Source organism: Phlebotomus papatasi, chromosome 1 (genome assembly GCF_024763615.1).
Source record: "Phlebotomus papatasi isolate M1 chromosome 1, Ppap_2.1, whole genome shotgun sequence".
NCBI classification, from domain to species: domain Eukaryota; kingdom Metazoa; phylum Arthropoda; class Insecta; order Diptera; family Psychodidae; genus Phlebotomus; species Phlebotomus papatasi.
Genome location: NC_077222.1, coordinates 61,395,290 through 61,417,770, shown reverse-complemented (window position 1 = coordinate 61,417,770; position 22,481 = coordinate 61,395,290). Strand labels below are relative to the sequence as shown.

Sequence of the window (22,481 nt, the reverse complement as noted above, 5' to 3'; positions counted from 1 at the left end):
TACAAAATGTCATCTGCAGTTCAATTGTCTTGCGAAGTTCTTATATTATGCATGAAAGCCGGTTTCTGTTTCTCTGTTGTTCCAATGAAAAGGTTAATCTTTAATTGACCAAAACTGCCTCAATGTGAATGAGATAATCTCATATTTTATGTACAGTTGAGTTTGAGGAGGTCACATGCCCAATTTGAAATGCATTGAAACAATTCTTGTAAACATTCCCAAAGATTTTTCTATGCAGAGATAGGTTAAGGATTAATAAAAACTGTGCATGGAATCGTTATCGTCCAAAATTGCCAACTCACCAGGCGGAAATTGAGTTTTTTGCAATGCATGGAGCAGTTGAAGAGGTACAAAAGGGTTATAGAGTCAGGTGTTGGCATAAATATACAGTGGCTAGAGTGAGAAAGGAAGTATTTTTCATCGCTAACAGTGTATATTTGGTGTCAATGTGCAAAATTTAATGAATTCGGAATGAAGAGGATGGTTCTACTCGATAGTGGCTTTATTAGCAGGAAATATTTAAATTCCCATTTTCATTCATGCTTCCTTCAACCCTATCTTCCAGCACCCAATGCCAGATTGAGGAAATTGGGTTAGAGGTGAAATTCGTTATTGCGAATGACTTGTGACCTTTGCACACTTTTGCGTTTACCAAAAGGGAATTTCAGCAAGGGGTTAAAGGGTTGAAAACCATAATAAATTGCTTTGTGGGTGTGAGATAATGGATAGATATAGGAAGAAGACTCAGCAAATTAATAAATGAGAGATCACTATTTAGTGATAACTTTTTACCCCCATCCATCTTTTAATGTTACTTTTGAATCAATTCATTACAAAATGCAATTAAATTTTATTACATCTTGGTATAATAATTTTACTAAAAACTGAAGTCTCGGAAATAAGGCTGTAATTGTCCATGTTGCTAAAATTATTTTATAATGCATGTAGCAAACAGACATTTTCAGAGTTTCATAAATAGTTCTGTGACTATTTTAAGCGCTAATTTAAATCGTTCTTTGAAAATTACAGGGAACTAACTCATTTTCTTTTTTGCGTTTTTTTGTGTACTTAGAAAAGATATTTGATAATCTTTCAGATAATACAAATCACTAAATTTTATATTAACTTGCGCTATTAATTCGAAGCACAGGTCCCTAGCAATTTTGTCAAAAATTGTTTTTTTTAGAAAGTTTCCTGTCCTAGTATCGGGGAATGTGAAAAATCATCAAAAAGACAATTTTTGACAAAATTTGCTTCCAAAGTGTAGAGAACTTTACTTAGAACTAATATAAGACGTAATTAAAAAGAGTACTGTAGATGTGGATGACTGCGCTACAGGAACGATATTGCACTCCTTCTTTTCATAAACTTTTCTTTAATTCTAGTACTTAAGGATGGTTGTCAACACGGGTCCCGGTCAAAATCCCGAACGCCAAAATCCCGTAAGCCAAAATCCCGAACGCCAAAATCCCGAAAGCCAAAATCCCGAATGGATCAAAATCCCGAATTCTTAAAAGTGTCACAGCTACTCTCACGATTGTACCCGCGCTTGCAGGAGGCAAAGGGAAATCTTCTGTGTCTTAGAAAATTAATCTAAACATTTTCCTTCATATAGTTTCATCTCTTTCAGGATTTAAAAATTCGGGATTTTGGCTTTCGGGATTTTGGCCGTTTTCGGGATTTTGGCGTTCGGGATTTTGGCTTTCGGGATTTTGGCTTTCGGGATTTTGGCTGCCACCGTGTCAACACATCCTTAAATGCCCTTATGGCCTTTACTATCCTTAAATGCTTGAATTATAAAAAAGCTTACAAAAAGCAAGTCTACAAAGTCACCCCCGAAGTGCAGTCAGATTTTGGAAAATGTTTTTAATAAAGAAATTTATTAATTTATAGGGGGAATTGGGGCACCTTTAAAATTGAGATTCTTCTTCTATGTTTAAGTGGAACTGAGCTATATGGTAACGTAATTTAGCGTCTCAAACTGTTTATGCACCTAAATTATATAACGATAAGGCTCAATTTTATTTAAAAAAAATAGGTGAAAAATCCCAATTTCAAAGGTGCCCCACTTTCAAAGGTGCCATACTTCCCCCTATTACCTTAAAATTTATAAAACTCTCATTCTAAATACAGTAAAATTCCAAAATCGTTTTAAAAACAATCTATAGCTGCTATTTTTTTAACCAGTTAATTCTTTATCTTTCTTATCTTATTCTTATCTTCATGTATTTTACAGAAAATCAACGCATTTTTTTTAAAGTATACCAATAAAATTTTCAATATTTAGAATAAAGCTTAACCAAATAGAAAAAAATAAAGAGCTTTAAAGTGAATCTTTGATAATGTCTCCTAAAAACTTGCTAAAATTGAATTTGTCCCCTGTAATTTCCAATGCGCGAAATGTATTCTAAGCAGAAACCATCGTACAATTAATATAAATTTTCAGTAATCCTAAGGGTTTGGGTATTCACATTTTAACCCCTTCTTAGCTACCATACATTTGACCCACATTGGAAAAACATATATGTAGTGAGCTTACTATATAGAAAGTGTTTTAGTGAAAGATCTAACGTATTTTCTATGAACTGCCATCAGGGTTTGAATACTCCGACCGAAATTAGCAAAACCTCATAATTTTGTGGTGTTTCATCTTCTGAATTTTAAGAAGATGAAGTGTCTACTCGAGAATAATAATAATATTGGGAGACAGAACAGGTAAGCACATTTGATAAATAAATACATGTATAGCATATAGGTGTTTGCATATATTGCTTTTGGTATGTCATACTCATTTTCTCATTTTTTTTCTTGAAGTCTCTAAAGAAATATGTGAATGTTTATAATTCATCAAGCAAAAACAAGAAGTGTTAGACTCGGAACATGTTAAAGGATCAGATTTTGTCCATTTTTTCGTCGGCCTTGTTACCGGTCCAGAAAACTAATCGGTAAGACATTGCGACTTCCGGTACCGTTTATCATAAGATAACTTTTTGTATTATTCTAAAGCTCATTAATTTTTTGCAACAATTTGAAATCAAAGCTTTCAATGGCAATACTTGTTGAAAGACCAATTCACAAAAACAGGTAGGATAAATCAATAAAAGAGTTTGCACATCATATTGGGATTTCATAGAGCAGACTTGTCAACCCTGTCTCTCCCAATGATAGTTTATACGTATACGTATGTGCAAAGGTTGAAAGGTATACAAGGGTGGGAATATAGTGTTGAAACCTATCATAAATATTTGTATACTATTATGGCCAAACAACCCTGGAGGTATTGTACTTAAAAGAGATAGAGACTCCATATGAACATGAAAAGAAGAGACTATATCAAAAGGGAAAAGTGAAAATAAGCGGTAGGAGATGTTCGTGAATCCAATACACACGAATACGTTAGAGATAGTAAATTTACTTTCTCTCTTCCTTCGTGTTGGTATAAAGAAACGGAAAACGGTTATGATGTTCATTCTTTTACGAAAATAGATCCATGCCCGACGTCTTTCTCTTTAAGATGGACTATCCAAATAACATGAGATTTCACAAAGGAGAGTGGAGCAGTTTCACGCAAATATGACTTTCGAAAATATAAAATTTTGGCATAATAAATCGATATAGGGATCTGTAGGGTTACTTTAAGCAACTTTAAAGCTAGATTTATACTTTTTTTTGCATATTTTTAAAGGAAACTGGGCTTTAAGTTCTACAAAACAATTGTGGAACTAAATCAAATAAAGACCAAAATTTCTTTAAAAGTATGCGAAAAAATCGTATATCAATGTAGCCTCTCAGCTGAAAATAGTCCCAGTTCACCCTATGGAAAATGTGTTGCATATTTTCATATATTGTCAGTAACCGAGGAAAACTAGTTTAATTTAATTATCTTGATCATATTGAATATAGTTCATAAACATTTAGTAAATAGGTCTTTAATAAAACTTAAAGTGTGTCAAATTGCTTCACCGTTCACTACTATCATTTTTGAACGTTAATATATAAACTTTAAATTTTGCAATTTCTATTTAGTCCAGGATAGTTCCCATGCTTTACACACAGCCCAAGCTTCATAATAATTAAATTTTTCTTATGTTTTTCAATGTGACTCATCGCAGCCATATTTTAAAAGCTAGGGGAAGGAAAATGTCCTGTTTTTCATCAGAAAAATATATCAAAAAATACCTATAATAGTTCACGAACCAAAAAATTGAGAAACTTTTACATTTTCCAAAATGGCAGCTTAATAGAGTGTAGGGGCATTTAGAGGTCAATCTTTGATTTTCTTAAGAAAACGGTACCATAAATCGTTTGCCATAAACGACAATCAATCCTCTCTAAAATAAACCTTATGGATCCAATTTTTCCAATCTTTAAATCAAATTTAAAAATTTTGATTCTAACTTACTCTAAAATTAAAATTATTGAAATTAATTGAAATTAAATTATTGAATTTATTTTGAATTCAAAATGCTTTTTCAAATGTTTTAATTTTGGAGGAATTTACAAGACCCTTTTAAACCTTGAAAATTAGTAGCGATGTCTTTAGCTTTAATAGGGGAGACTGGGGCAAAAAGTAACAAAACGGATATTTTATTTTTTACAAGCTACCCTAGTGCCCCAGAAATTTCTAATTAGTGCAGTTTTATACGAAATTTACTGCTCTACAACTTTGTGAAAATAATTTTCCTCTATTTTGTAAGTAAATACATTTATCGAGCTGTAATACTGTGACCATTTTCAAAAATGCTGGGGCAAATAGTACCAGGTATGAGATATTATCATATTTTGATTTGCTTTATTACGAACTTTCATAAATTAAAAAAAATAGCTAGGTACATATTTTCATAAGAAATTTATTCCTCTACACCTTTTTAAAACACAGTTTTCTCTATCTGAACGAAAAAAGCACTTTTCAAGCTATTTTAGAAAAAAACACACACAAGAGACTGCTAATCGCTTGACCAATGCAATCAAAAAGCGGCGAGACGCGGAAATGACGTTTCTTCTCGCCGTGAGACATCAGAAATTGCTTCGGTCTTTGTTACTTTTTGCTCCATACCTTTTGTTACTTTTTACCCCAAGTGGTCACTTTTAATAAAACGATTTCTGGAGAAAATATTTTTTGTGAAATGCTAAAACGAATAGCGGCATCGTATTCAAAGAATCCAAATCATTTAGGAAATATTCACCAGTGCATTAATTTTTGAAAATAAGTAGGTCAAAATTAATATCTGTTGTAAGGAAAACATTAAAAAAAATAGGTCTAAAAATTTCAATATTTTTTTTCTGAATTCCTTGTTCTAATTCTACAAAACTTACGACTTTAAAGAAGGTCTATAGGTAGAGGCCATTTATGGAAAAAAAATTTTGTCTTGGAAGATATTGAATTTTCAAATTTTCAATTTGTGACTTTTTACCCCAGTCTCCCCTACTGCATATTTAACTTAGGTCTCCTATATATCTTTATCTAAGAATTGATGTAAAAGCAAAACTTAATTATTTACTATGCCTAAATGAGTGTTTGATGTGTTTTAAAAATTCAAATTGTTGGAATTTAAGTGGTGAAAGATTTCATCCATATTTGCCATAACAATTTGGCACAAAGCCAAGTAAGACAAACAATCTACCATGTTGCACATTTAGTGATAAATTAATAATTGCAAAGTCACTTCAGTTCTATATTAGTATGTTGCTATATCGCATTATAAATAACTTGTTTTACAATTTGTACGTCAGGTAATTGTAGAATTATTCACTATCGTTATTTTGACAAATTGTTCACTTCAGCACCTGCCACAGTGTATATTTATCAGAAATTCATGCCAGCCCTGGTGAACTTTTAATTAATAACTCTGAAGCTAATGATAGTCCTGTGCACAGATTTTCTCAACATTTAGTAAAGATAATACTCACTGTTTTTCTTATACAGTAACACCTCAAACTGGTCGTGCTGTTGATTCTCCAGTGAATACTCCAGTCGTGCCACAGTCTCTTTATCCGTTAGTTCACCATACATGAAACCACAGCTGAAAATTGTATTTAAAATTAATATAAAATTAGCAATCTGATAACGAACAGAAACATTCCAAACAAAAGAGCAGCCAAAGTAAACTTAATCCTCAAGATGTAGAGAGAAGTGGGTCTACATTGAAAACTCATTTTTTTCACATATTTTTAAAGGAAGCTAAGAATGAAATTAAAATTCACATTTTTTTATAAAGCTAAAGGGCCAATCCATCTCAAAACGACCGAAAAAGTCGCAAATCGAGGGGTCATGGTCTTAGATGTTTTTGAATTTTACATATGTTAAAGTACACGATAAAATAATATACCCCTATTTTTTTTTCGTCCGAAAAAAATTCCTGGCCGGAGATACATGGCGTCAAAGATGGCGCCTCGCGCTTCATTCCTCAATTGCGATTTTTAGCAAATATTTTAAAATGCTCTATTTCGGGAACGGGTTGAGATTTCTTCTTACTCTTTTTTTATTTGAAAGATAATTTTATACTCTTTAAAACGATATACTTGATTTTGCATTATCTGCTTAAGTTTTTTTGTAACGGTATTTTAAAAATTTTTTGAAAAAAATTAAAAATTAATTTTTCTCAAAAACCCCATTCTCAAAAATTTTGATTTTTTTACTGTTGATCAGTAACATTGAGTACTACATTCCCTGAAAAGGCGAGCTTCCACTTTTGCACTTACTTTTTTTTAAAAATATTTGAAAAATTACCATATTTTCAAAATAAAAAATAATCAGCTAAACTCAAAATTTTGAATTCAACTTTTCAGGGAATATAGTACTCCACAATACTTATAAACAGCCAAAAAATCAAAATTTTTCGAAATCAAGTTTCTGAAAAAAATTTTTTTTTGAGTTTTAAATAAAAATGTCTTTTATTGACAAAAATCAAACTTTAAGATACATTTGACACATGTGTCAATATGTAGATTTTTTTTTAAACGGAATTTCAAAAAAATTTTTTTTTTAATTTTTTCAAAAATAATCCAAAAAAATTTCCAATTTTTTTTTTTGAAAAATTAAAAGAAAACAAAAAAACATAATTAGTACATGTGTTTAATATGATTTAAAGGCTTATTTTTGTCAATAAAAGACATTTTTATCTAAAACTCAAAAAAAAATTTTTTTTCAAAAACTTGATTTCGAAAAATTTTGATTTTTTGGCTGTTTATAAGTATTGTGGAGTACTATATTCCCTGAAAAGTTGAATTCAAAATTTTGAGTTTAGCTGATTATTTTTTATTTTGAAAATATGGTAATTTTTCAAATATTTTTAAAAAAAAGTAAGTGCAAAAGTGGAAGCTCGCCTTTTCAGGGAATGTAGTACTCAATGTTACTGATCAACAGTAAAAAAATCAAAATTTTTGAGAATGGGGTTTTTGAGAAAAATTAATTTTTAATTTTTTTCAAAAAATTTTTAAAATACCGTTACAAAAAAACTTAAGCAGATAATGCAAAATCAAGTATATCGTTTTAAAGAGTATAAAATTATCTTTCAAATAAAAAAAGAGTAAGAAGAAATCTTAACCCGTTCCCGAAATAGAGCATTTTAAAATATTTGCTAAAAATCGCAATTGAGGAATGAAGCGTGAGGCGCCATCTTTGACGCCATGTATCTCCGGCCAGGAATTTTTTTCGGAGGAAAAAAAAAATAGGGGTATATTATTTTATCGTGTACTTTAACATATGTAAAATTCAGAAACATCTAAGACCATGAAGGGTACCCCTATGGTCGTCTTGAGATGGATTGGCCCTAAAGTATATTTACGTTAAGGTTCTGTTTCCTTAAGAAATATGAGAAAAAATAGCTCAATGTAGCCCCACCTCCCTCTATAGATTAATATAGAATTTAAATACTCCACTACTTCCGAATAAATCTTTAACGGGTTAGAGTCGATGGAACACCTACTGACACTTTAAGAACTGGTGTCATAACCTATTGGCAGTTGGCTATTTTCAGAACTTATTTTCCATTTTTCTTTGTTAACGAGGGGGTATATTTAAATATGAATCTTATTATATTATATATTATATTGAATCTTATTTATAAAAATTAACACTTGGGGTAAAAAACTACACCAAGTCCGAAGACTGATCCCGTACCCACTTAGTGTGTGTCTCCAGTTAACCTTTTCAAAACCAAGAGAGAGGCTTTCTTTTCAAAAAAAAAAAGTTCCCAAAAATTTCTAACCTAAAAAAGCACTATTTCCTCTAAAGACGAATAAAAATAGTTTGCGACCATACGTCAAAGGAGAATGGGTAAAAATGTTTAGGAGCTGGTCTAATCTCCGGCCAGATATTAGGTTAAACCCATTTTGTAGGTATGGTTAGATGATTTAAAGTTTGCCTCTTTGGTCTGACTCTTTGGAAATTTAACGATATCTTTTTGAAAATTCACAGCTTTGATTTCTTTTCACGAGAATGGTTTAATCGATTTAAGTGAAAGTAAATATCTGACCTAAATCTAGATTTCACCCACAACAACATAATGAGCTGGTGTCTTAATCTACGTCATCAGCCTATCAAGGACTGGGTCGGCCTTGTTTCCTTGAAGCTTAGAGTCTGCCCCTAAACACATTCCAGCTTGGGTAGTCCTCATCCTTGCTAACCACATGATTAGCCCACCAGCACCTGAGGCTTATTTGCTTGACGACGACGACAGTTACTTCTCGGTAGCACTCATATTCCACATAGGCTCAGGAACTGTCTCTTCTAACATACGGGGCTATGAATCCGGAGTAGAATCCACTTCTCAAACGCAGCCAAGAGTTTGGCAATTCTGTTTGCTGAGGACCCACGTTTTAGACGAATACTTAAGAACTGGCACAAACATACCTAGTCCTAGTACTATACAGTGAAGTAGAGTTATCTTCATTATAGTTTGTTATGGATCAAAACACTTTTGAACATGTAATATTTTCTAATAATATTTCATACAAAACTAACCACTTTAAGGAGATTGAATTTTACTTCTGTAGCCGGGCTTTTGCCCTGAAAGATTCCTTAGGGAGACCAAGGCTTATCGCGGCCAATTGCCTGGCAGCGACCCAGCTCTGTGCCCCCATCCGTACTCTTCCAGGCCATGTTACCGACTGACTCACAGTGTCGCCTGTCAGCCAATTCCCCACACGGCGGGCAACAGAACTATACCGCCAGTAAAAGGCCTTGCTTGGAGCGAGAGGCGGGAAATATGAATTTCCCGCGAACAGGGAAGGGAATCCACCAGCCGGGCTCTATTTCGCTATCAGGTGGAAAATCTCGACTACAATTCGGCCATCCGACGACTCACCGTCCTCGGTGTAGTCGGTGCCAAAAGGATATAAGCATCATGGCCTCAGCACTACCTCCAAATTCCATTACCCCTAATATGACTTCCACTGGCTTCAGGAACTCATTTATAAATCGACTCCAGTAGTCAGTAGGGTTGATTTCTAACGATGCGACAATCAACATGTTCCTTACAAATCAGTGTAATGCATCCTACATGTCTGATCTTATTGTCACACCAGTATTATATTAGGGAATATCTTCTACATTGGACGCTACGACCTTCCACGTTTCTCTCTATTGCAGCTTACCCACTTTCCAACAGATCTGTACACCTGTCCGGAATGACTACCAGACCGACAGAACTGTTCGGGGAACTTCTATGGCATAAGCCATTGCGACCGTCCGCGCCCCTTTCTCCGTAACTGCTTACACAGAGTTCAGCAAGACTGCACACATGTCTAGGACGTCTACCAGACCGACAGTATTGTACAGGGGTTTCTACGGCATCGGCCGTTGCGTCCATCCGCTCCCCTTTTGGTCCGTAACCGCTTACCCGGACTTCAACAAACTGTACACCTGTCTGCAGCGTCATCAGACCGGCAGTACTGTAGAGGGGTTTCTACGGCAACAGCCGTTGCGTCCATCCGCTCCCCTTTGTCCGTAACTGTTTACCCGGACTCCAATAACTGTATTCCGAATTCTTGAAACACATCCACAGCAATTGATGCACTTAGAATTGGACTCAACCTGAGCGAGCATCCGCGGTCTGGATACTTCCAAAGGTCCAACAAGATGAATTTACCATCATCACTCCCACTTTAGCTTTTAGTGCATCTAACAAAAGGAATAATTCCAATTAACTTTAAACGGTAATAGAAATCCAACATGGAACAGAAATAAGCATCACCATTCTGTTGCAACATAATTCAAAATATATTTCAGTTCATATTGAGTTACAGTTCAAGTCCCTACAGATCTTATTAATCCCTGAGTGAAATACCATTAACTGCTAACAGATCGCACACACTTCATTTAAATCTAACAGTTTATTTAAGTCTTATTTTCCTTCTCATCTTCCGAATTCCCTACATTTGCATTGAATTCCTCTCCGTCATCCCAACCCTCAGCCAATTCAAATGACTCAAGTGTTGGCCATGGCTTCATCCTGTCAGCCGCCTGAACTGAGTGATGAGGAATTTGCGTAATCTGTGTGGTGTTTGTGTCACCAATTTCATATCTGTCAGCACCCAAAACTTTCCTTACAACATAAGGACCCCGATATCTCGCCAACAACTTCCTCGATTGACCCGTAGCAGGGTGCTCCACCCTGATCAATACCAAATCACCTTCATTATATTGCTTTGGAGGCTCACGAGTTTCATTGTGCCTCTGTACTGCTTTTTTGTAATGAAGGTTCATTCGGTCTGCCACTTTCTGTCTGAATTCGTCCATAGTGATTTCACTCGGGGAGTCTTGGATGTCTGCAGACAGGCTATTCAGCAACTGGTTTCCCAAATTGTTACGTGGAGTGTACGAAAACAACAACTCTTGAGGCGACACTCCAGTAATTCGATTCTTCAAAGAATTTAACGACCATTGCACTGCGCGAACCTTTTTGTCCCATACACGCCCATCCACTCCTTCCGTCATTTTCGCTAGAGACGATTTAATGAAACGGAAATATCGTTCCACCTGTCCATTTCCACGAGGTGTGTATACTGCAGTTTTGGAGTGTTTAATTGCATGTTTCTCACAGAATGCTGCAAGTTCTTTGGACTTAAATGCTGGCCCGCAATCGGACACAACGAACTCTGGCATTCCAAAATAATCTGACACATCCTCCAGTAACTTAGTAACGCTAGCACTTGTTGGACGTTTTACAGGTCTGATGATCACAAATTTTGTAAATGCATCAACAATTCCCACCAGATACTCATTCCCCTGCTTACTCTTTGGAAATGGACCACAATGGTCTATATGGATGGTTCGGAATGGAATTGGTACTCTCTCCACCGTATGAAGCTCAACTCGCCTTTCATCAGGATTCGCCTTATGATAAAGACAAGGAATGCAAACATCTAAGCAAGACTTGACCACTTGCCTCATGCGAGGGAAGTAGTATGTTTTCTGTAAATGGTCTAATGTGCGGTCCAATCCACCATGTCCCAACTCATCATGAGCACTACGCACTACATGGAATATTACTCCCTTCGGTACCATAAACCGGAGTCCCTTTTCTGTTTTCTTATACAATCTCCCTTCATTCAACTCAAACTCCTTTGTGAAATGATTAAATTGAGGATGCCCTTCGAATCTTCCATTTAAAACTTCCCAAATTTCCTTTAATTTCGGATCTTGGAGCTGAAGAGTCGAAACCCAATCCTCCATTTCCAATTCGTAGTAGAAAATACTGTTAGCAACTGGTTCCATTTCCTCTGGTTGTTCATGTGGTGCGCGACTCAACGCATCGACATGAACCATGTGACTTCCTCCCCTATGACGGATATCGAAATCATAGGCTTGGATCTTCATCCACCATCTTGAGATTCTTGGGATCAACTCCGTTTTCTTCTTACTCAACTGCAGCGCCTTGTTGTCCGTAACCACCACGAAATGTTTACTGAGTAAATAATATTTAAATCGCTCCAAACTGGCGACAACAGCCAATGTCTCTAATTCATATGGTTCGAATTTAGATTCACTTGCTGTTGTTTTCCTGCTGAAATAAGCAACAGCTCTGCGGCGGCCATCCTTTTCCACTTGGAGCAACATTCCTGCCAAACCATGACTACTTGCATCAGTGTGCAACTCATGCTCTAATTCAGGGTCATATAACGCCAAGACTGGATCACTTTTAAGTATTTCCTTCAATTTTTCAAAGGATTTATTCTGCTCTGGACCCCAAATAAATGGCCCCTTCTGTTTCAGCAACCAATTCAGTGGTTGAGCCACAGCGGCAAAGTTTTTCACAAATTTCCGGAAATAGCCCACCAATCCCAAAAATTGTCGAACATGATCATGTTTGGTTGGTCTGGGAAACTCGGCTATAGCCGAAGTCTTAATTTCACCTGGATGTGCACCATTTCCGTCAATTCGATGCCCCAGATACGTGACTGATCTCTTGAAGAAGACACATTTCTTTGTGTTGAGAGTCAATTTGGCTTCCCTCAATTTCTCCAGAAACTGCTTGAGGACTTCGAAATGCTCATCAATTGTAGAGGAAGCAATAAGGATATCGTCCATGAATACTACTACCTTGTCCTTGTCCAAACTCTCTGTCACGCGAGCCATTATTCTCATAAATACCGCAGGTGAGTTACGGAGACCAAATGGCATTCGTACAAACTCAAAATGCCCACTCGGAACAATAAAAGCAGTCAAATATCGACTCTCTGGAGCAACTTCTACTTGATAAAATCCGGACATGAGATCCAATACAGAGAAGATGCTTTTACCCCCAAGACTATTTAACTGCTCTTCAATATTAGGCATCGGAAAAATCTGTCTCTTTGTGATATCATTCAATTCTCTATAGTCTACACACATTCTCAAGGTTCCGTCTGTTTTCTCGGTTAGAACAATAGGACTCGCAAAATCCGATGTAGAGGGTTGAATTATCTTATTCTCGAGTAACTCGTTCAACATTTTGTCTAATTCTCCTTTCTGCCCATAGGATATCCTCCGTGGTTTGTGTTGAATAGCTTTCGTGTCGGAAATCAAATCAATTCTCATTGCATCCATATGTGTACACCCTAACTCACGCAAATTGGTCGCAAAGCAATCCCTAAATTCTCCTATCAATTGCTTCAATCGATCCTTCTCATCAGAGGTTGCCTCAGGTGCCACGTTTATCAAATCTACTAGGGAAGGTGTGGCCCTATTATCTTGAACTACTAACTCTAAAACTAATGCGTCTTTAATAGGTTTCAACCGACACGTATTCTCATCTGAAATTGCCTCGACTCCGGCACTTGTCAAGAAATTTCTACCCAATACCATCTCTACATCTTGACTATTGTCAGGCACAACTAGTAATTTCACCTCCCCTTCTACCCCATCAACTGATACTACTTCTTTGGCACTTTCTATGGATGTAGAAGAACCCCCTCCATATGCATAAATCTTCACGAATGATGGACTAGTTGCTAGCTGTAACTTTGAGGCCACAGACTTCGTAATGGTGCAGCAGTTTGCTTCCAAGTCGATAAAAGCTTCCACATCAGTTCCCTTTACCCTGGCGAGCTTGTTGAATTCATTTGCTAGGGCGGTGGCTCGCCTCACCGCCCTTAGCCGAAAATCCGACGGAGATTTTGGGCATTTACGGGCAATATGCCCTTTCTCCCTGCACCGGAAACACACTACGTCCTTATTGTGGCCTTCGGATTTGACAGAAGAATTACCCTCATCTCGAGAAATTTCTGATTTCTGGGACTTCTGTTTCTGCTGCACATTTGGGCGGAACTTCTTCCTGTTTCCTTGTCCCTGTTGCTGCTCCCAGCTTCTTCCCCTTTTTTGTCTCTCTTGCTTTTCCAGATCCTCCTTCTTCTTGGAGCCTGACAAAAAATGTTTCCGGGCGTCCTCCAACTTCACCACGGATTCTGCTTCTTTAAATTTTATTAGAAGCTTTGCGACTGAATCACATTCCCCCATAGAAATGCGGGACTTTATTGCTGGATCTGTTAGCCCACTCACAATCATTTTATTGATGGCTGAAGTTGGCATTTTGATAGATTCTCCGAGCAACTGCATATGATATACATATTCTTCCATGGACTCATTGCTTTTCTTTTGTCTAGACAACATTCTTTGTTGAGTTTCGGTCCAATCATTTGTGTCCGGAAAAGCTTCCAAAATTCGAGACTTAAATATTTCCCACTCCGTCAGCTCAGCCCTTTTGGACTCATACCAATCCAATGCGGCACCCCTGAGCCTCACGTACGCATAGTGGAGGGTTTGATTTGGCCTCCACTGATGCATGGATGCCAAATCATCCAAGGTTTTTATCCATCTTTCTGCCGTCATGTGGACGGACTCTCCGGGGCGGAATTTGGGCACCATGTCTTTTAATTCTGACGAAGTAGGCTTCCATGGTGTCTCAACTTCTCTCCTAGTGTCCAGCTGTCCACGGAGCTCCTCATTCTCCCTGCGCAATCTTTCTAATTCCAACCTCATGGACTCCCCATGCCTTCTGCGTGGCCTTCCCCTTTCCAGTGACATTCTGCAAAATTTTCCGCCCTTTCGTAACCAAGTCCCACTAAAACATTTTCCCTGAGTAATTGCTTACGTTTTTCAATCCTCCTTCTACTGTAATTCGAACTTTTGATGCGCCAAACCAAGAAATAAAACTTAACACCAATAACCTCTGGAAATTTCCATAAATGTCAAAATTTCGTGATTTAATCGACTTGATTTTTTTTTTAATCGACTGTTCAACGCCATCTACATTTTCAACTTAATAAACTGTTATACAACTCCTTGGTTAATGCATGTGCTAAAAAAATGGTATTTCCCCTACTTGGATATATGGGACTTGAACTCATGCACCTATTCAGACCATCTTTGGACTCTAAATTGAGCCCACTCCCAATGTCTGAATCTCAATATATCATTAAAACATATTTAAAGAATTTTCCTTTATTTTCCAATACCAAATATGAACTGATTTAATTTTTTTTTTGATACTCATCTGTACTGCAGACGCCATTTCCTGATGTTCCACTCAACACTACTATTTATCTATCACTACTATGCCTATGGGAGTAGTTCCAGTATCCCACTCCTGACTTGTAGCCGGGCTTTTGCCCTGAAAGATTCCTTAGGGAGACCAAGGCTTATCGCGGCCAATTGCCTGGCAGCGACCCAGCTCTGTGCCCCCATCCGTACTCTTCCAGGCCATGTTACCGACTGACTCACAGTGTCGCCTGTCAGCCAATTCCCCACACGGCGGGCAACAGAACTATACCGCCAGTAAAAGGCCTTGCTTGGAGCGAGAGGCGGGAAATATGAATTTCCCGCGAACAGGGAAGGGAATCCACCAGCCGGGCTCTATTTCGCTATCAGGTGGAAAATCTCGACTACACTTCTAAGGTTGAATGACAAAGTCTTTAGTCTTTAGTGTCATTTGAAAGAATGGTGATGAGCCCCGTATTTACGGAGTCCCTTGTGTTTCTTGAACATATTACCCGAATATACTTATAATTCATCACGTTGTAGAGTAGAGATTACGGTCTATTCGAAACAAGCCAACTCAGTCAACGGCCGAACCCACCTTTGCAAACCCTATATTTCCATGACACACCCGACACCTACCATTCTTACGGGTACTGAGGACTGTTATATTGTGCTCTTGTTGTTCATAGCGTATAAAATAAGTACTTCAGTAAATAGCATTCCATTTTTCCTCTATAAATTATAATATTATATAAGTTAGCTCAAGCCCGTCTTACAATGTCAGCTTTTTTATATATTTTGATATAAAAAAAATGTAATAGTTGTAAAAGAGTGGGAATCTTTTAAAAAAAATACCTTGTTTTAGGGGACGAATCGATGAAGGTCTTCCCAAATCAAAACCATATTCATATCATTATTTTTCTCTTAAATTCTCCAGATTTTTCACTTAATTGTTTGTATATCCTTAAAGTTTTTAAAATGAATTGGATATGGTGATATACCTCCTACTCCTATGTAGAAATATTATTCTTGAAAAAATTGTTATAGGCGGTCCGGTTTTGACCTCACGGTCTTCCTTCCGTTATACAAAACCATTATACAGATGCCTACAGTTATACAGAAAATTTTGAACATAAATAGTGATATTTCAGTTCAGTTCTGTTTATTTTCATATCACTTTATCTTTTTACTCCCCTTCCCATGCGGCCATCGCCGTTTTAGCGTTGATTCCAACCTCCGGTATAAAAACGATATTTTAACTTATTGAAGACTTAATTCAGCCCTGAATTATTTATTCAAAGTTTCTAGTTAAAAAGCGTCAAAAAGGCTATTTCTGTGTTAGAGGCATAACCCCATATGTAATTTATTTCCTGAATTTAAAGTTTATAAATACAAGGATTTTTTAAGAAAATGTTCATTGAGTTGTCCCATCCCAAGTTGTTTTTAATCACCAATACCGTACAATATACCGTTATTTAAAAAAGAGTTTAATTAATTATTCTGTCTATTTCTTAAGTATGTTTTGTGCTCTAGTGCTTTTCTTTCCACAAGCCTAGTTGCTCCTGTCATATCTACCTTGAGTATATTTCCGATTATCTCTGCAATAGGGCCTATTTTGTAATTTGAAATTTATTTGTCTGATAAAACATAAAAGATCGTTATACACGACAAAAGACTATACAGCCTGAGAAGAAGCATTTCCGCCGTTTGGCTTTGGAGACTGGTCACCAACGCTAAGACGGCGGCGGACGCCTGATTCATGCCTTATTGCTGCATACTTTTTTTTGTTAATTGTACATGCTTAAGAGTAATAAATATGTAATTTGTAATATACTTTAGGGGGTTATCCCGTAATAAACGTTGTTATCTATGCCAATCTATGCGACGGTATAGGTCTCATTTTGTGGCGAAAGCTTGGACCGTTTTGCCTGTTCTCCTTTGCAATAAAATAAATTTTGTATTAAAATCTGTAAGTCTCATAATACACAAACGGATTAATAGAAAAATCCGAACCGAATCAGAAAAACTAATGCAGTATAAGCAGTATAGAGGTCGTTATGTCATCTCTAGATAATCTAAATTCTCCGCGAACATTGAAAAAAATTTCAGCATTTTATATTCATGAATTTCTAAATGCAATTTTTCATGTGAAAAAGTGAAAAATACGTGTCATCCAATTTCTGTAAAGTCGAAGAAAAAATCACGTACATGTGTAATTACTCTTTTCTCCGTTGTCCCCGTGTTTTCCATATACAACACTAGCACAAAATGCAAATTTAAAGGTAAATCTTAAAAAGCAATCTTACCGGCAGGATTTTTGCATTACTTCTGCCCGATTGTAACCGCTGATCTTGCAAAATGACTCATTGCAATAGACTATTGGAAAATCCACAATTTGAGCATTTGCCAGGAGGAAGGAGCTGTCGGCTGTGGAAGAGACAAATGAAGTGTATATAATCAAATAATATTGTTAATAATAATTTATAAAACATATACTGTATTATGCTGATATATATTATGCCATTTAATCTCTTGAGTGATTCGAAAGGCCACATGGGAAATGTTTGCTTCATGCTATAAACACGGGGATCGCATCAACAGAGCTATTGTTGATGGTGGGAAAGACAATTGCGACATTATAAAAGGAAATTGTTGTCGTTATCGCGTCGATAATGTAGTTTAAGATGTGTGTGTACTCAAGAAAATTATAATTATGAATATATTGTGAAAATGTCACCGGAACAAAATTAGAAGACAAGGATAATTAGATTTGCTTTCACTCTCTCAAACCCCAACCAACCCAAAAATCCATTTAGCAAGGAGCAAATTATAATTGCTTTCAGTCAGGCTAATTTTTGGTACAACAATAAATCTCCACATACTGAAAATTTACCAGCTGAACGAATACCTTTTTGCAGAAGCTAATTTTGCCATGACAACAATTTCTCCTAAGCGTTTTCTTATGATATTGAAAACCTTTAAGCCTCTAGTGGGCCAAAGTTCTTCACTGTCAACACAACACCCACCATTGGAAACTAAAAGACCCCAAGTGTTTATTTTCACCACCATTCCACCCATTAATCGTCCCAGGATTTCGGGCCAATTCAATTGTTTACGCAGGAACAACCCATCAAGTGGTGAATGGTCGTCAGGATATATTCCAGGAGCATCCCAATCAAAAGGACCATGCGGGTCAATGTATAGAGACTTTGTGATATTTTAGATGCCACATTTCAATGGTGAAGTCTGATGACAATCAAATATTTGCCATGAATGTCTATTTATTCTTCAGAAAAGCTCTTACTCAACCAATTTGATAGCAGCACACCATCCAAGGGGTGAGTAATGCTCTGTAAATTTTTTTTTTTTTACATATTTTTGAAATAAAATTATGTAATGTTATAATATAATAACATAAGTAAAACTCGAAAGACGGTGAACGGGAGGTCATTACGGTCGTCTGGGTGGTTACCGTTTAATTGAAGGACCTTCATTCCTTACCCTAGACCGGTATTGTAGTGAGACTACTGCCATTCTGAGAAGTCTAGAGAGGTATTATGGTGAGACTATTGCCAGACTGAGTAACGGGCTTGAAACTTTCGGGGGCTAGAAGAGATGATGGAGTACGGAAGAACTTGATTTGGGTTCGCCGGCCCCTGGATCGACTTCAAAGTGCTCTCTGACCTATTACACTATAGTTAAACTGGTAGCTCGGTATGGGTTCCCATCAATTGGCCCCGCCATTGGAAACCCATATTGAAGAAGGAATCGGCTGAAAAAATCGGTTTCGATGATATACATAAATGAATACCTGTTTAAATGGGAATTCGGTGGGTGCTGGTCTAAACTGAAAATTACGAAAACTAATGTTTTAGGGCCAGATTGGTCGATGCCCAATTGGGAATAATCAAGGTTGCACTTTACCTAAAGCCCTTATAACGAAATTTGATGAACGAAAGGCAAATTAGTTCAGTTGCATTGCTGGCAGTCAAGAATCAGCCCGTTTATCAAGCCTATACCCTAGACACACTTACAACTTAAGCCAAGAGACGGCTTAACGGAATTATAATCAAAATAATGATTTGACTAAATTCCCATCAGTTTCCGACTAACTAAACCGTTTCTCATTTTTAGCCGAGAGACGGATTTTAGTCAGAAACTGATGGAAATGTAATCTGATCGGGGCTCGGTCAAAATTCCGAAAGCCAAAAACCCGAACGCCAAACGAAAGCCAAAATCCCGAATGGGCCAAAATCCCGAAAGCCAAAATCTCGAATTCTTAAAAGTGTCATAGCTACACCCACTATTGCACCCGTACTTGCTGGAGACAAAGGAAAATCTTCTATGGCTTGGGAAATTATTCTAAACATTTTCCTCTATATAATTTCATCCCTTTTACGATTTTAAACATTCGGGATTTTGGCTTTCGGGATTTTGGCCTTTTCTGGATTTTGGCGTTCGGTATTTTGGGTTTTTGGGATTTTGGCTTTCGGGATTTTCGGTGCCACCGATCTGATCTGATCATTATTTTGATAATAAATAAGTTAAACCATCTCTCGGCTTAAGTCGTAAGTGTGTCTAGGACATTCCAATTACTTCCAAGAAGTAAGTCCAATTCGGTGCAAGAAGGAGTAAAATCTAAGCTAAGTAGCTAAGATTCTTTACGAGCGACTTTGGAGCGTTTAGAATTCGAAATGCGTGTAAATTCGATTCTGAGTTAAATTTTGGGAACAAAAATCGCATCGAGCCAATATTATCGATTTCGACCGACGAGAATTGTTAGCTCGATGCGATTCTTCCCGAATATGTTGTAGGGGCAGACTTAAGAAGAAAATAAAAATTTGGTGACGTTCCAAAATCGTAAAGGTGGAAGTAGATAAGATAGATGGATTTGACATCATCATCTGACGTCGCTTGGACTCCATAGAGTAGGCCGGTCGACCGGCCGGCTGATGTGCCAAAACATATACATAAAAAGTTTGGATCCGATCTAACAATCGGGAATTTCACCCCAATTTCAGCTGGAAATTCTTGTATCTCTTTCAAGCAAATCTCTCTTTTAGATTAAAATCAAATAAACTTAAGTTGTTTATCCCTTATGGCTTTACGCAAATATTTTAGAAGAGCAATCTCTTTGACTTTGTGGAATCATTTTAAATTCTTTACTTTCAACTAGAATTTAAATAAGATTCGTTGAAATTAAATAAAATCCTACAATTTAATTATCAACTTGCTATTTTTCCCCTTCTTCCATACGGTTCTTCTTCTTCCCAGGAAAAATTCCTTTGAGTATAATTTTTTTCAGCTTGTTTTTTATTTGACTGTGGCACGAAATCCCCACGAAGCTCATTAAATCAGGGTTGAATTCACTTTACTTTCGACACGGAAAGAAAAATTTTCAGTAGTGCGCAAGGTGGAGGCAACCCCTTTATCGAACAAACTCATCTGAAGAGGCAGCAACACTATGCCACCCACTTTGGATGCACATTTGTGAAATAGTGGGGAAATTGCATTAAAATCCTCCCATTTATTTTCTTTGTAGCATCTGTCAAGGGCAATTCACAATTTCACAACAATGTACCGAATTTACAAAAAAAAAGTGCAATTAAATGCTTGACATTTCACTCCTTAATCTAGCATATAATTATACATGAAGACACTGAAAAATTCTCATTTTTCTCATTGTTTCACACAATGTGAAAACTTTTCACAATAAGAACTAAAATAATTCACTATGTCTAATGGTATTTTAATATTTTGAAAAATATTCCTGAAGGCGGTTTGTATTAATTTAGTTTGTAGTAATTTATCATTATTATGCAAAAAATATTATTGTGATAATACAAGTTTTTAAGGTTCAACTTAATAAATCAATTAAGATATCTTTTAATTGCAAAAAAAATATATTTTTATACGCAAATACCTACGGAATTTTTAATTTTTTTACTCTATTTTCTTTAGCTTTACTCATCTAAAATGTTAATATGGTAAGGTAATTGTACCAAATTTCGGCATAGTTGCATGCAAGCGCCAAAGTATTAAGTTTGAAATTAATATTTTTAATTCAAATTAATTTTTTGTGACTCCTTTTTAAGGAGAGTAGCTTGAAAGCTAGAGAGTTTATCGGGTTTATCGTCCTTGTTTTCTCCATAATTATTCTTAATACATTTTAAAATGAATTAAAAAAAAAAAAAACATAGCATTGGGTAATATTTCAGACACCTTAATTCTCGTATACTTCCTTGCCCTTCAAGATTTTTTCCAAAATGTTTTTCGTATCATCTTGTCCATTCAAGCGACATTTTTTGTTTCTTTTTTGAGTTGTATTTCTAGAATATGCAAGAACTTTCATGGAAATTTAGGGTAGAAAAGAAGTGGCCGAAATTGCAAACTGGCCGAAATTTGGTGCAGTTACCCTATTCCAATTAATAACTTTCACAACGTAAAAAAATAATAGCAAACCAATACATTTCGAAATTGATTTATGCTGTTGGATTTATAAAAAGATTTTTTTCTTAATTTTTAAATACCAACTAATCTATCAAATTTCGAATTTTCCTATAATCCAAATTTTTTGTCAGTATCTCCACCTAAGTCATACGTGAATAATAATAAAATGTTAAGAAAAATACTTGTATACAAAAGAATTGAAATTAAAAAAAAAACCTTCAAAGATTAAATCATTCTTATACTAGTGACTTCATCTTTTAATATAAAGAAAAAAATATATCTATAACAAATGTAGTTATTGTAGCATATGAGAGATTTAGAGGCACTGTCCTTTTGAATTGTTTCCATTGTATATAATATAGTATAATAAACACAATTATGTGCTAAGAGTGTACAAATTGCCATTGTGGAGTTTCAGGAATTGTACAAACAATTTATTGATGAATTTGCAAGGAAATATAACAGTACTGTGTATGTCACAAGAAAGGATTAAGCTGATTGAGTGGAAACATTCGGTAGAAATTTCACCAAATTCTCTTAGCAAAATTTACAGTATTAGTTGACATTCCTCATGGATTGCATTGAATTATGGTGGCAAACATGCCAAAAGCTGTCCTGAGGGACGTAATTGAGGGTGAAACCTTCGAAATGCAATTTCTCGCACCTAAAATACAATTTGATATTGTGACACTTTCAATTTACTATGATGGTTCTGTATGAGACCCGTGGGCTTTTGATTATACACAATTCCCCAACAAAATCGCCCCAAAGTGAGAAGTTAGATGGAAGAACACCCTTCTCATACCAATTTCAATGTAAGTGATAGGCTTCAATTCTCAAATTGTACATCAATTTTGAATACTTGCCATAGGAAACAATTATGCACTATAAAAGAAATTGTTTAATCAACAAATCAATCATTTTTGCTATCAAACATATATTATATAATGGTGTCTGATTAAGCATGTGTGTCAATAACATTAAAGATAACTGTAGTCCGGAGGCAGCCAAAATCCCGAAAGACAAAATCTCGAATGTTCAAAATCCTGAAAGGGATGAAATTATATGGAGG

General features: G+C 36.0%; 1 protein-coding gene across 1 annotated transcript in view; it reads right to left on the bottom strand.

The window, feature by feature from the left end:
- The window catches only part of LOC129809592 (potassium voltage-gated channel protein eag), a 99,154-nt gene that overhangs the window by 50,968 nt on the left and 25,705 nt on the right, over positions 1–22,481 (bottom strand). Inside the window, exons 2-3 of the mRNA XM_055859544.1 lie at positions 17,266–17,386; positions 5,911–6,023 (exon numbers count right to left, since the gene is read on the bottom strand). Of these exons, the coding sequence (XP_055715519.1) occupies positions 5,911–6,023; positions 17,266–17,386 (234 nt within the window). The remainder of the gene's footprint in view (positions 1–5,910; positions 6,024–17,265; positions 17,387–22,481) is intronic.